The 15,888-nt window shown below is 31.9% G+C and overlaps 1 protein-coding gene across 2 annotated transcripts; it reads left to right on the forward strand.

The window, feature by feature from the left end:
• Positions 1 to 338: 338 nt before the first annotated feature.
• On the forward strand, positions 339 to 15,577 carry LOC132753274 (mucin-2-like). 2 transcript variants are annotated; one of them, XM_060743730.1, is made up of 6 exons: positions 339 to 474; positions 3,770 to 3,820; positions 6,980 to 7,159; positions 12,762 to 12,827; positions 13,968 to 14,141; positions 15,298 to 15,577. In XM_060743730.1, exons 1-6 carry the CDS (start codon positions 426 to 428, stop codon positions 15,375 to 15,377), a joined length of 600 nt encoding a protein of 199 aa, XP_060599713.1. In that variant the 5' UTR covers positions 339 to 425; the 3' UTR covers positions 15,378 to 15,577. The 2 variants fall into 2 exon arrangements, with proteins under 2 accessions (XP_060599713.1, XP_060599720.1); XM_060743737.1 differs by having other exon boundaries at positions 13,983 to 14,141.
• Positions 15,578 to 15,888: the final 311 nt, after the last annotated feature.

Raw genomic sequence — 15,888 nt, forward strand, 5'->3', positions numbered from 1 at the left:
TGTACATAGAATTGATCGCAACGGTATTTTTGCTTCTGTAATATTTTTGTGAAACGTCATTCAAGACATTGGGTACTTACATACTACATATTCTACCAAGTATTTTCACGGGTATTAAACGGGTTCTTGGTGCTATGGAAACTGCGGTTTAAAGGCAATGTCTTCCAAAATTACAGTATTCCTTAACAGTCGTACAATATAACCCCCATAATTCAAGTTTTTGAAGAATACTCAACTTTACAAGTTGACAGTTTAAGAATCTTTATAACCTGTTGTTAGTTTGGGTGTTTAAAAGTGGTACATAATGTTTGTATAGGCATCACACACTCTAATTGTACAAAATAAGAGCACGCCTTTCCCATTTAAACTTCCGTATTCAGTATTTAGATTGAAGGTGGTAATACTAGTGAACAAGTGAAAAAAATATGGATGTCTTAGTTTATTTTACTATAGTGACAATTGTTGCTATTTTAGGTAAGTACATTTAGCTGTTGTTCTGCAAACATGAATCTAATTATATACTTTATAATTTCTTATATAATTAAACCTCTGCTAAAACCTAACACCACTTACGATCCACGACAATAGTTATCGAGCTTGAAACTGTTGTTCTCAGTTTTAATCATTATTTGAAAAATACTTAAAAAAATAAAGAAATAAAATAAATCATCTTCCAATGATTCTGCTTTAAATTACATACGGTCGTAAAATTTAAATAATTTACTGATACAAATGTTCAATAAGATATATAGATACTTTGTGACAGCGGTATTTACTATTTAAACATAAAGATTTCCCCCCGTTACGGCTTTAGGAATTTAAAGTAAAATGGAAATGAATTAAAATCTACGTGAAAGGAAGTTTGAAATCAATGCATTATTCTATAAATAGAATTGAAAAGTCACGAATACTTTGTGTTAAATTGAAAACAGTTTGAGAGATGTTTATTTAAGTCACGGTCAAATTTACAGATATATCTTTAATAAATTGTAACGAAAAGAAAAAAAGATACAGCACAGATAAGGCGTTATATATATATGGTGGCATATTTCTGCCACCAGATAACCTGATACCTAACTAGTTAATTAAGAGGTTAACTAGTTACGTAACTAGTTAACATGATAACTAACTAGTTAGTTAAGAGGTTAACTAGTTACGTAACTAGTTAACCTGATAACTAACTAGTTAATTAAGAGGTTAACTAGTTACGTAACTAGTTAACCTGATAACTAACTAGTTAATTAAGAGGTTAACTAGTTACGTAACTAGTTAACCTGATAACTAACTAGTTAATTAAGAGGTTAACTAGTTAGTTATATGGTTATCTGGTGGCAGAAATATGCCACCATATATATATAATGTATATATAAAATTATAGAGAAACTTACTTATCAATTTTACAGTGGAGGATATCATGATATTCATCTTTTGTCCGTGCACTAAATGTTGTGGTTCAGCAACTTTTATTATACCCCCGCACAACGAATTTGTAAGGGAAGTATACTGGAATTAGCTTGTCCGTCCGGCCGTCCGGCTGTCCGCCCTCACAGGACAGTAATTTTGTGGCTAGAGGGACAATAGGTAACTGTTCTTTCTCTTTGATGTCATTCATTCCGTACTGCTTTTATGTGGCTACAAAAGAGAGTACAATAGAGTATCCACATTATTACTCTCCTGTTAGAACGGCCGTCTGTCCGGCCGGCCGGACGTCTCCCCGTCCGTCGGTTTTTCCTTGTTCGCCCAATAACTTAAGGATTCCTCTGACACACAGTCTTCATATTTGGTATTTAGATTGGTCATGATTAGTAGATGACCCCTATTGATTTTGAGGTCACCAGGTCAAAGGTCAAAGTCACAGGGGCCTTGACTAATAAAAGCTTGTCCGCCCAATAACTTAAGATTCCTGTGACCCATAGTCTTCATATTTGGCATGGAGGTTAGTCATGATTATTAAATGATCCCTATTGATTTTGAGGTCACTGGATCAAAGGTCATAGGGGCCTTGACTTAAAAAGCTTGTCTGCCCAATTACATAAGATTCCTTTCATCCACAGTTTTCATATTTGGCATGGAGTTTAGAAATGATTTGTAAATGATCTCTATTGACTTTGAGGTCACTGGGTCAAAGGTCAAGGTCACAGGGGCCTTGATTAGTAAATGCTTGTCCGCTGAGTAACTTAAGATATCTTGACACACAGTCTTCATATTTGGCATGGAGGTTGATCATTACCATAAGCTGACCCCTATTGATTTTGAGGTCACTGGGTAAAAGGTCCAGGTCACAGGGACTTTGACTTCAAAAGGTTTGTCCGCCTAATAGCCTTAAGAAACTTTTAACCCACAGTCTTCATATTTGGCATGGAGGTTGATCATAACCATTAGGTGACCCCTATTGATTTTGAGGTCACTGGATCAAAGGTCAAGGTCACAGGGGCCTTGACTAAAAAAAACTTTTCCGCTCAATTGCTTAAGAATGCTTTGGTCAACAGTCTTCATATTTGGTATTGAGGTTGTTTATGACTAGTAGATGACCACTTATGATTTTGAGGTCACTGGGTCAATTGTCAAGGTCATAGGGACTTTGACTTCAAAAAGTTTGTCCGCCCAATAACTTAAGAAACCTTTGACCCGCAGTCTTCATATTTGGCACGGAGGTTGATCATGACCATTAGGTGACTTCTATTGATATTGAGGTCACTGGGTCAAATGTCTAGGTCACAGGGGCCTTGACTAAAAAAGCCTTTCCGCTCAATTGCTCAAGCATGCTTTTGGTCAACAGTCTTCATATTCGGTATTGAGGTTGTTTGTGACTAGTAGATGACCCCTATTGATTTAACGTGACTATGTCAAAGGTCTAAGTCACAGGGATTTTTACTATAACGAGCTTGTCAAATGCTTAAGAATGCATGTCCGCTGTGTATTGATTTTGACATTTTCACATTTGAAGCATGTAGAATACATAACTTAGCAATGCACTGGCTTAGTTACCTCATATTTGGCAGGGAGGTTGTCCTTGAGATCTAAATGGCCACTGTTGATTCTGACAAAGTAGTATGCGGGGGGTATTCATGCCATGAGAGGGACTGTTCCAGTTTCTTTTAAATGGTTTCACTTATTTTATTGAAATAATTTTGCAAGCCCACAAGCAAGCGCCTGCAAACAAGTACAAGGGTAACACTATACGCCCCCCCCCCTCATGTTTTGGCTGGGGAGGGGGGGGGGCATAAAAATGTACCAGTCACATAATTTCTGTCCACAACCCTTTAAAACTTTAATTTTTTTCCATTTTATGCTTTCCTGAAGTAAATGTGCTTATGTAAATTTTTCCAGTAAATCTATATAATATAATTATCTTTCATCGCAAAGAATAAATATTTGCTCAATTTGATTCAAAGTTTATTCAAAAGAATTGTGTTTCTAGTATGCTTTTAGTAAAGGTTATACTTCCGATAATGGCGGCATAGAGGTTTTGCAGAGCAGAGAAAGTCTATTTTTGTCTCATTTCATTTTTTATTGTTTTAAGGCAAAATGATGATATGATATGATATTGTACTGATATGAAAATAATGATGTACTGATGATATGATGATGTTATATATTATGATGATGATAATATTGTTGTTGATAATGATGGTGACGATGATAAAAATATGTAGATTTATTTATTACTTTATATTTGAAAGCTATTTAACAAGTTGTGATATAAACTGATCTGTAAATCTCATTAAATGTTTATGTTGATGGAATCTCCGAAATCTTTTTTCTTCAGATAATGGTAAAACAGCGAAAGTGAATAGTTGTGACTCGACCCCTGCGAGCAGTAAGTATACACGAAATGTTTTTAACTGCTTTTCAAAAAAGGAGCGTATGCAACAACGGCCGTTTAAGCCACTTGCTCTTCGCCACTGTAGGCACGAATCCCGCTAGAAACTTTTAATTACGTTAAGTAAAAAAGCGGTCCAGCTTGTTTACGAACGTCGGTGATTCTAATAAGAATTAAGGGCCACATGAGGTCTTCAACATTCAAGCTAGAAAGTCGCTATATTACATTCACACTGTCCATATGAAATCCCTCTCCAACGACCCCCGACCTTCAACAGAAAAATGAAGTTTGAATGTAATAGGTCCAGTTGAACTAAAGAGAAATGATTTTAACGTATGAAATGAATGACCCACTCCTCACTTCTTTTGCCGTAACAAATAATCCTATAATCTTAAATGTGAAGTTTAAGGTAATAAACGGAAAACAAAAATGAAGTTAAAGGGAATTGTGAGGTTGCACTTTGATCTCATAACGCCGAAAATATTAATTGTTTATTATTGCAGAAAGTCGCTTTATTTATCATACTAAGATTCTGAAGCTACAGTGGCATATCAGAATTGATTTGATTGTTGCGCAGTCAAAGTATTTACTCGAAGGATGAAACAAAAAAAAACCTCACGATATAAAGATTTCATTTACTGAATTAATCAGATTGATGTGCGTTTAGTCGTATTGTTGCACATAAGTAATACGTTACCTTTTGTTAAGAAAATAATTTGCAAATGCATAAGTTTTTGCATCATTACGCCCAATAATTTCCAAACTCCTTGCACAGGTTACGTCACGCTCTGCTACATGTACCCCTCTATAATCAGTTAAAAAATTAAGAGTGTACTCGGCTCTCTTAAATCTTTTTTGCATGAGGTTGTTGTAAATCATACAAAAGAAAAATCAAAGTGCTGCAGCACTGAATGCGACGGACATGCAACCGGAGAGACACCAAGGCTTCTTTTAGAAAAACAAAACAAAATAAAAACAAAACACAAAATATATAACAGAGAAAATTTGTTCCATACAAGTTCGAGATTTGTAGAGCAATATATTTTGTGTCCCAAATTGTTATAATTCAGATTTTCTACTTTCAAGCACTTAAATACAGAATGAAATTTATGCCTAAAAACTCTGGTCAAACTTGTAAATCAGTGTCCTTATCGATTTATTCTAAGAAATGATATGTAAATAGAAAAAAAAACTATCAACGAAATATTTCTAGAATAAATCCAGGCAAATAAACTTCAAACATAATACATTGTACATTTGAGAATGCTATTTAGAATTGCTTCGTGTTATATCATAGTGGGCATACAGACAATAAAATATAAGTCATTTGTATTTTTATTTCTCTTGGGATATGTCTCATTAAAAAAAAATTGGTTAAAATCATCAGCAATTAATAGTGTATTTCTTAGATTTTTTTATTTACAAGGTAAAGATGTAGAGGCCAGAGCACATCGTTTTTATTTTAATTTAAATGTCACTTAAGCACTACAGTGTTTAGTTGTCCTTTTCAACTTCACACTAAATTCCATTTTCAACTTGTTTGCTTCTTACAATTGTATAGCATTTCTAAAACTATTGCATTACAATCCGCTGGTTGTACTTCCTAATCGCCTGTCCAAAAATCAGAACAGGTAAAGCAGAATCTATTTTTAGAATATCGAAGGTTAACTCATATCATGACCTAGTAAAATATGTAAACAAACCACAAGAATCGGAAGTAGAACTGATATTATAACTTCCTTACCATGATTTCAAGACTACATGGCGGTAAAGTGTCTTACATGCATTTTCAAAAATAGATATTTATACTAGCCATTGAACTGTATGTAATATATTAATAACTGCTGAATATTCAGCTAACCCGCGGTATGAGTCACGAAAATAGTTCTTCTTTTATTAATGCGCGAGTTATCCTAGAGTCACGAAAAACTTTTGATTTGTTAATAATAATGTTTTGTATAATGTAGAAATATTTATTTCCTACTAATAATGTCTTGGAACTCAGAGGTTACACTTTATTGTAGTATAATTTGCTGTCCTACTTTTTCGACAGCGGTAAATCGTTTCAGCAGTAATTTGCATATTGCGCAATAATACTACGGGACTACAACGTTTTTATCAATAATATACGTTCATATTTTAACTTGGATAACTTAATTTGAAATTGAAAAGGCTAAACATGGAAGACATTAAGATATCCAGACAAAGTATGGGAGTTTTGAAGGATCAAATTCATGTACTATTTCTTGGGCTGTTAATTGGTTTAGGACACATTGCGCGAGTGTAGCCAACGAAATCCCATGTGTAGATGACTTAGCTCTGAACGCGCCTGAGGGCGCGTCCGTCGCAAAAAGATGACTGTTTTTGTTTTGTTTTGTTCGATAGGAGTCCATATCAAATCCAAATCACGCTCTATCTAGCCTAGTTTTCATTGTTTTTTACAGTCCAAAAGATTCATAACAAATCAATTTTGCACCCGGAGTAACTGAATTTAATTTGTTAAATTCAATGTGTGTTCTCTTAAAAAATATGAAGTGTGAAATAAAGAGTTCATTATACACTGTTAAGAACTGTGCTGATTCTATCGGGCTTGGCAAGGGCCTTGCTAAATATAGGTTTAATAGCTATGTACTCATCTAATAGAATTATTTGAAATCATATTTGATTCATAAAGGAAATTTTAGACGGTCTGAAACGGATGCTACTTTATACTGAACCCACAAAACAAGCATACATTTTTCAAGTTTGATGATTGTTTTCTTTTGGAACATTCTAAACTTTGGTGTACTTGATATTTTAAACATGTTCCAGAGTGATAATTTTAACTCAGACAGATCATTTACCATGTACGTATTTAATGGCATGAAAACAAACAAATAAGAAGCTATTTAATCAGCAAATACGTATCTATTTCAGTGTGAAAGTTTGTTGGCCAGTGACTTAAGATGCCTTAAATAATTTTTAATCTTGTAATCAAACTACAAAACTGTTCATAGTACATTCATAACCTGATTTAAGTTATTTTTTGAATAAAGCCTTATAAAGATTATAATATGATATTGTTTATGATTTCTGCTAAAATAATAAATACTACGGTGTAAATAAAATGATTAGAAATGATTTTTATCGAGCGTAATTGCGTATTAATACTTACAGATGGAAAGTGCAATCTTACGGTAACAAACGGGCAACCTTGTTATTTTGGAAACCCAAAACAATTTGCAAGTATTTCTTGTAATTCATCGTATACATTTGATGCACAGACGACATTCACTTGCACGGGAACTGGAAATACCGGTAACTGGACACCAGCAGCATCAGCAGTGTGTTCATCGGGTAAATTATTTTGTTATATACTTATATTAAAAATAATATTATTGATAAATAAAATTTTGCTGAAATAAAATGCATTTTCCGTATTTACACGTTTTATTTCAATACAGTGAAACACATTTTTCCATGTGTTTACAGGTGTCTTGCCGAACTATATTTTCTTAAGAGTCATCAGTCACTGTTCAGACAATACTGATAAAAATTATGATGAAAGTATGTCTAATCATAAGGTAAATAAACAAAAACATAAAAAGTATACAATAATAAAAAATGTGTCTGCAAAAAGCGATTTTTCCTCATGGATACCACCACTCGTGAAATTATGCGTTTAAAAAATCAAGACAACACATTTTTTTTGGTTTCTATTTTAATACATCTTCATCAGAAATGAAAATCATCTACATACATAAAATAACATCTGTTCAGGCTGTAAGGTCAACGTGACATAATAATAATAAAAATAATAATAATAATAATAATTATTAGTATTATTATAATAATTATAGCAATAATAATAATAATAATAATTATAAAAAATGATAATAATTATATATCTTTATTTAAAGAAAGTTTCACATTAAGAACATACAATATCAATCATATATAATCTTATATCCAATGTGGCCTTCTGTAATAGAAACCACCACCACCAACAACAACAACAGGACATGCATAGGTAGAAATATGAATATAGAATATGTAAATTTTAGAATAAGACAACTCATATACTTTCAACAGAGACTCAACAATTTGTTTAAACATATATCGTTCGTTCGTTCATTCATTCATTCATTCATTCATTCATTCATTCATTCATTCATTCATTCATTCATTCATTCATTCATTCATTCACATTCATTCATTCATTCATTCATTCATTCATTCATTCATTCATTCATTCATTCATATGAACATCAAGATATGTTTTGTATTTTTCTTTAAAACATTTAAGGTTATTAACATTACATATATTTAAAGGTATATTGTTCCAAATGTTCATGCCATAATAATAAAATGTGTCTTTAATATAATTTGTTTTAGGTCTTGTCCATAATACACATATACATATATCAATTACGAAGATTATCTGGAAAATGTTTAAACAGAATAAAACAAGTAAATCTGGGGAAAATATATCTAATCAAGAATTTAATGACTACTTTAAAAATCTTATGGGCGGGGATGTTCAGTGTGATGATGAAGGATTTGTACGGAATTTGAGGGATTTTGATACCGATTTAAATCGACAAGGTAATGATGAGTTGTTGGACTTGCCAATATCTGATGACGAAATTTTAAAAGCAATAAACAAGTTAGGGTCAAATAAATCACCTTCAATTGATAATATTTTATATGAGTATTTTAAGGTAGCTGCCCCTCTTTTAGTTAATCCTCAATTTATTTTTTAATCAAATTTTAAATTCTGGCAAGTTCCCTCATGCTTGGTCTACTGGAATAATTATACCTATATATAAAAAAGGGAACCAGTCTGATCCAAATAACTATAGGGGCATCGCTATAACCAGTTGTTTTGCAAAATTATTTACTGTTTTACTAAATGAAAGATTAAAAACATGGGTAGAAGTGAACAACGTTTTAACTGATGCCCAATTTGACTTTAGGAATAAATATAGTAATGTAGATCCTGTTTTTATTTTAAACGCATTAATTTAAAAGCAACTTCTGAACAAAAATAATCTGTACTGTTGTTTTGTAGATTATAAAAAAGCTTATGGCTCTATCGAGAGAAGTAGGCTATGGTATAAATTTATAAAACTAGGAATAAATGGCAAATTTCTGTCTGTATTAAGATCAATGTACAGCGAAGTGAAACTTTGTGTAAAACATTTAGGGAGCCTATCTGACTTTTTCAATAGTAATTTAGGTTTGTTCCAAGGAGAAATAACGTCGCCGATTTGCTTCTCTTTATTTATAAATAATATAGAAATGCAATTACAGGAAAATATTGACGCTGGAATAAATATTGATCAAATTGCAAAATACTTGCTCCTATTCGCTGATGACGCGGTAATCGTCTCTGAAACAAGTACAGGGTTACAGAAATCACTAGATAGTTTATATTCTTATTGTTGTAAATGGAACCTTACAGTTAACATAGAAAAAACTAAAGTTGTAGTGTTTAGGAAAGGGGGGAAGTTAAGAAGAAACGACAAATGGTATTATAATAATCATGAAATTGTAATAGTCAAGTCTTTTAATTACCTAGGGGTTGTATTCTCCAGTGGAGGGTCTTTTATGCAAGACATTAGCCGGGAAAGGGTTGCGATCTCTACATTCTTTGTGGGCTATTGTTCGTAGTATGAAAGTGCCAATAAATATATTGTTTAATCTTTTTGATTCGTTTGTACTTTCTGTTTTAAATTATGGCGCAGAGGTGTGGGGTTATATAAATTCAGAGGTTATAGAAAGAGTACATAAGAAATATTGTAAATGGATACTAAATGTTAAGCAATCTACACATACTCTAGCCCTCTATAGTGAGTTAGGTAGATTTCCACTCTATATAGAAAAACATGTTAAAATGGTTAAATTTTTTCTGATGATTAACACCGTGAAGTCTGAAAATTGTATACTTAAGGCAGTTTTACAAGATCAAATCAAATGTCTAGAGCTAAACGAATATCCTTCAGTCTTCTGGTCCGTTAAAATAAATGTATTTGTTCCAGTCTTACGTTGTAGGCTTAGAGATATATACATAAGTAATTGGAGAAAGGGGTTGCAGATGTCAAGTTCCTTAAATATTTTCCGGGAGATAAAAGATACGTTTGAGCAGTCAAATTATATCAGACTATTAGAAAATACAAAGTTTAGAAACGCACTGGCTAAATTACGTCTCTCTTCACATAAACTTAACATTGAAGTCGGCCGACACTATAATATTCCGCGCGATGAACGAAAACGTACACTATGTAATTTAAACGACCTAGAGGACGAATTTCACTTTGTTTTAAAATGTACAGCTTATGTTGATTTAGGAAGGCTCTATATAGCCAGATATTATTATACCCACACAAATATAATTAAGTATATATCATTAATGCAAAGTAGTAATAAGAAGATCTTAAAAAATTTGGCTCTATATTGTTTTAAAGCTTTCAAATTAAGGGATTCACTATTGTAATAATATAAATGTCGTTCTTAATCTGAAATCATTCTTTTTTTTTTGTTAATTTCTTTATTCCATGTAACTTTTGAGTATATATAAATATATTTCTTCCTTTGTTACATTCTCACTATATATGTGTTAAGGAAATAATAATTCATGTATTATATGTAAAATCTTCCATGTCATACCAATATATATAATAAATTATATGTTCTTTTTTCATTGTTATCGACGATGGGCTTGTAATGCTTAAGTCAAATAAAATATTTGTTCTGTTCTCTTCCATATAAATGACGCTTTAATGCAAAAATATTAACAATAAATGAATAAAATACTCCCATTAACGTAATTTTTAACTTTTGAAAAATAAGTATTGTTAAAAGGAAATTGACTCAAAATTAAAAATATATAATACAACATAAATGTAAAATGATTGTGACCGTCTGATTAGTTTAATAGATAAAGCGTTGAACAGTGAATCAGGCGACAAGTGTTCGATTCCAAGAGAGTGCAGGTCACTGTCCTTTAAAAAGAGTTTAACGAAGGTAGACTAAGGCGGCTACTTTAGGTAGCTGATTGCGACCATTATAATCCGCGATATATTGTAAGGATGAATATTTTGTGAATAGTTAAGCCCGGGAAATGTCTCTGCGCAAATGAGACCATTTTATGACACCGTTTTGAAGAACAAAACGTCGAGCCTATAAATTTTCCCCTCGACACTTTGCGGATTTCTTTCTGTTCCTTAATTTTTATAGACAAATAAGGGTCACAATGTAGAAACAATCCATTGACGCTACCGGCCACTGGAATCAAAAGTTCCTTTCTGTTTCGAACAAATGTTATATAAAATATCGATGGTTATAAGTTTCCCCCGACATTTTGTACGATTTTGGCAGAAAATCTCGCGGATTTATCACTTGTCCGTGATATTTTATAATAAAACGTTACAATTTTTCATGAGTTTGAAATGGTCGAAACTGGCTTCCATAAATCTTATTGTTACAATATCAATAGGAAAAAGACGAAAATTATAATTCTAACACTATCGGATTTTTTGTCGAATTTTGTTGTGAAAGCTATCTAGAATGAAAGATAATGGTCTAACTAAGAAAGTGAATCCGAACACCAATATCTTTAATTCAGTCGTTACCGCTGTACAGACGTTTAAAGTGTTGTTTACGTGACGTTACAATGTAGCGCCAAACAGCACGTGCAAAACAATCAAATCAAATACGCTATTTTAATGTCGCAAACGAGTTAAGTTTTACATTAACTTTACTTTTAATAATTTGTATTTCGCATGAAAAATTATAGAGTGAAATAAAATAAACAAACAAAGTTTTACCAACGTTTTAAAATTCGTTATTCTCAAAATGTTTCTACACACGGTAGATTTAACGACAGTTTTTTTTTCAACCCACTGGAACAGCCTTTAAAGAACGTTTCTATGGGAAACTCTCAGGCGAAAACAAATTTAACCATCAAACATAAAGTCCAACTTTATAATAATAATTACGTGTTAGAATGGAAATAGATATTAATTCTTCGTGCATTATTGTATAGTAATTCACGTTTTTCGTTCAAATGCTTTGTAATTAATCACTCAGGCCTATCGGCCTTCGTGATTATATTACTACGCATTTGAATTATTCTACAACAATGCACTTAAAATTGATATCTATTTCCTAAATAGAGTGTCCGCCACTTTTTAAATGAACAGTCACATTACTAGAATTTGTAGGATCGCTGTTTGTAAAACATATTGTTAATATCAAATGTTTACGTGTTACGGGTAATCGCAGTTGATTAAATAGTGCTATTGAAAAAAAAAACAGTTTTCGGCAGTTTTTGAACGAGTAGACTAATTAGTTTGACAAGTAATAGGGAATACATCTTCCCAAACATAGTTTATACATTCACTTATTAAAATAAGCCTATTCAGAAAGAATTGCCTTGATTTCAATAATTTCTGCAATTAAGGTATTTTACCAAAATATGAGCAAAGTATATCTTTAAATAATCAAATATAATTCGACATTTCCGCTTACAGCGACTAAATGGTATATATCACCTTTTTACATGATTAAGGACTTACAGTATAGAAGGTGGACACGCTGATATATACACATACATGCATGTATTAAAATGATTTTACAAACATACTTCTTGAAATGCGCTTAAGAAAAATAGATTAGTCGTCTTTTAATAAAAAATACATGTATGTGTATATGCCCCCACGAAACTTGGCTTGCAAAAAAAAAAAAGAAAAAAAATGCAACTGAAAGTTGTAAAACAGTCGTTCTGAAAGTTGAAAAATTCTTTTCCAAAAGTTATCTTCTTTGTTTTGTGTAGATTTGATATAACGTTCTGTCTCAAAAGAAAACAAAAATGTATTAAGTTATGAACTGGACGTGTTCTTTTGTGGTTGTACCTATTGCTCAAAACTGACAGATATTCATTCATATCTCTTTATAGGATCGACACCAACTCCAACAATGTCCTTCACTTCGAATAGTAGCTTGTCTTCTGTCATCAGTACAGGTATGTCATTTTCACATGTTTTTCTTCAAATCACATCTATTATATTTGAAATTTGAAAAAAAGTAAACGATACATATTTTTATAATTTAGAAAATGATAGTTTTTCAATTAAAGGGTAAACTGTTTGGATCGTTGAATGTCGTCGTCCGTCGCCTGTCGCCCAACAGCATTTAGTTCTTCAAACTCTAGTGGACACATTTTTGCCTCAATTGTTGGATGTTTGTCCTAGTAACTGCTCAAGCGCGTTCAAACAAAGGGATAAGATTTTCAGTCCAAATATCATGATGATTTCTAGCTCAGGCTCTTATACGGGTCATATCTTTTGTTTCTTGGAGGAATAATCCAAGTGAACGGTTATTTTTCCTCGCAATCTCTGACATTTACACGCAAATTTAAAACTGATGTGTTCTATCACCTTTCATGAATTTTGATTCTTAACAACTGTAACTCTTGTAATATTGGATATTCTCCGAAATCTTCGTACAGTTACTGTTTCATTGTTTGACTTTATTTAAGATTCTTTATTTGTTAAATTGTATTAACCCGAAGCAAGCTTAAGGTCCTCCATGTTTTAAGCATTCATTTCTTCCTTCTAAAGCGTGTAAATGTTCACAAACAACATCGCATGTTTGACAGATAGAACGCAGGGTGAAACTGTAAATAAGTGTAATTTATACATGGTGTTCAATTCACGTAACGTCGATTTTGATTCTTCTGCTAGTAACATATATCCCTGGCGATTTGGGCGATTTTTTGCTAGTGGGCGTGAGATATGTTGCACTTTTCACATAATCTCTTATTAACAGATTCAATCAACTGAGTTGATATTGTTGTTCTCATTAAATGATCTCCCCTTTTAAGGTTTTGTTATTTGGTATTAATAAATTAATTCATCTTAGTGCCAGTATAGATTATCTATATGGGGAAATGATAAGATGATGGTAAAGGTCAACTTGGGGTGATATTTTACTGCAACCTTAAAACCTATGTAACCCCCAAACCGTACGTACTAGTATTCTTATTTTGTTAACCCTTAACGTTTACTATGCCTTGGTAAACATTGCCTTTATCGGGTTTATAAATGTCTTTTATTGAGGTGTGTGATTGATTGCCTGTCCATCTGTACTTCTGTAATTTCAGTGTTCAATGTTACAGGGACACCTTCTTTGGAAACATATACAACGATGCCTAGAACCGGAATAAATACTCTCAGCACAGATTTCCAAACTGATCCATCTGCTATAACCCCGTTTACATCTTCTCCAAGACTTGCAGCAACAAGTTCAACTATAGTAGTTGCTTCATCAATATTAGGTACTCTTTTATATTTAGTAAACATTCCAATTCAAAGAAACTATATCAAATTCAGTTTTTTATATTCCCATCCATAGATTCAGAAGGTGGATTTAGTGGTACATGTCGGTCCGTCATTACAGCTTCGAAATGTCTATTTATCGGGTAAGGATTGACCGTTCTATTTCGGAGCTGATAGGTTTGATTGTAAGGAAACTTAAAATGGAAAAATATTGTAGTAATGCAAATGATGAATATGAAATGTAATTTAAATCCACGTATGGAATACAATGTGCTTGATACTAGTAATAGGCGTTTTCTTTAAAAAAAAAAAAAAAAAGATCGCATTTAAAACCTACATCTTTGATTATGTTAGGGTTCTTATACCTAATTTAATGGTTTACAGACCTATGGATAAGAATATGCTGCATGTTAAACGTCATTAAATCCTGCTTGTAAAGTTCAATTCTAACATGTTCCACACTATTTTAACAGACTGAACAATCACACACCAATACACATGATAAAGAAACGAATGTCTACACGTCATAAGATCCCATATGTGGCGTAAATAAAACAAATGACACATTTGAATTTCTTCTTAGCTAAATGTAGTTCACAACATTTTTTTCTATTAACATGTTAGAAAAGAAATTGAAATCAATTTTTCTTGGGTTTGTACAATAATGCGCAGGTTATAGTTAAAATGTTATCGATCATAGAATTGATATTACCCCGTATCTGAACTCAAACCGTGATGTATTCTACTCACTCAAAGTTGATATCTGCTATTACGTTTTGTGTCTATAATGTGAAAAATTATAGTATCAATACATAAATGATCTCCTGGCGACATCTTTATTATGCAGCTTCATATCTCTCAAATAATTGATAAAAACACAATATGTTGACACTGACACAATTTGTTATACATCTTAAATATAAATGGATAATTTAATTAAGTTACCCGACATCAGAATTGTTTGCTATCGCTTTGTTAAATAAGAAAATTTATAGTTTTTGCAAAGAATTCTCAATCTAAACACAAGGGTATAACAGTGCTAGGCACAAAAGGAATTTCAAAATATTTAACTTTGATTTTATTCAATATTTGTTGATATTAATCTCAATGTTTTGGATATATTTTGATTGTCTCCTTAAAAATATTTAATTGTAGTTACAGTAACCCCTGGCCCTGCAGCAGCACATAAAGTTAAAGAATCAGGTACAAGTATTAACATTTTTATTCAATTCTAGCATTAAAATAAATTGTCTTTAAAAGAAAAACTAGAACCAAGAGGGATGCCAGTAGTTTTAAATTATTTCAGAACGTACTTAAAGTCTAATGGAATATCTGTAATACCAATTAAAGATGCTTTTAGCAAACGTAAATTGTTAAGTAATGTTGAAATATCATGCTCAGGGAATGCAATCAAACGTTTAGGGTTTTTTTTTTTGTTTTTGTTTTTTAAATTTTTATAGTTATTCTCGAGTGATTAGTTTTCTGTTTACAATAGCCTAAGTAGTATTCTAGATTTCAAATCATTCTAGTTGTAGTAAAGGACGATCATTATCCATGTATATTGCTTTAAATTGCATGATCATATTATCAGTCATGGACAAACGAAATTTGAAATATTATACAGATATACATTTTGCTTTATATGAACTCCCTTAAACTGCAACGAAAGTACCTGTACATACGATTTATCTTAATAAAAGGAAATGTTGTTCCAAATATGATTTAATTGCCATTGTTATTAAGTTA

Source organism: Ruditapes philippinarum, unplaced genomic scaffold (genome assembly GCF_026571515.1).
Source record: "Ruditapes philippinarum isolate M1 unplaced genomic scaffold, ASM2657151v2 ctg1925_1_1_1_1, whole genome shotgun sequence".
Lineage (NCBI taxonomy): Eukaryota > Metazoa > Mollusca > Bivalvia > Venerida > Veneridae > Ruditapes > Ruditapes philippinarum.

Bases quoted from the DNA above. Each gene is read 5' to 3' on its own strand.
- LOC132753274 (XM_060743730.1), top strand. From the start codon at position 426: ATGGATGTCTTAGTTTATTTTACTATAGTGACAATTGTTGCTATTTTA. The intron at 475-3,769 runs GTAAGTACATTT...TTTTTTCTTCAG, and splicing joins GACAATTGTTGCTATTTTAG to ATAATGGTAAAACAGCGAAA. The intron at 12,828-13,967 runs GTATGTCATTTT...CTGTAATTTCAG, and splicing joins GTCTTCTGTCATCAGTACAG to TGTTCAATGTTACAGGGACA.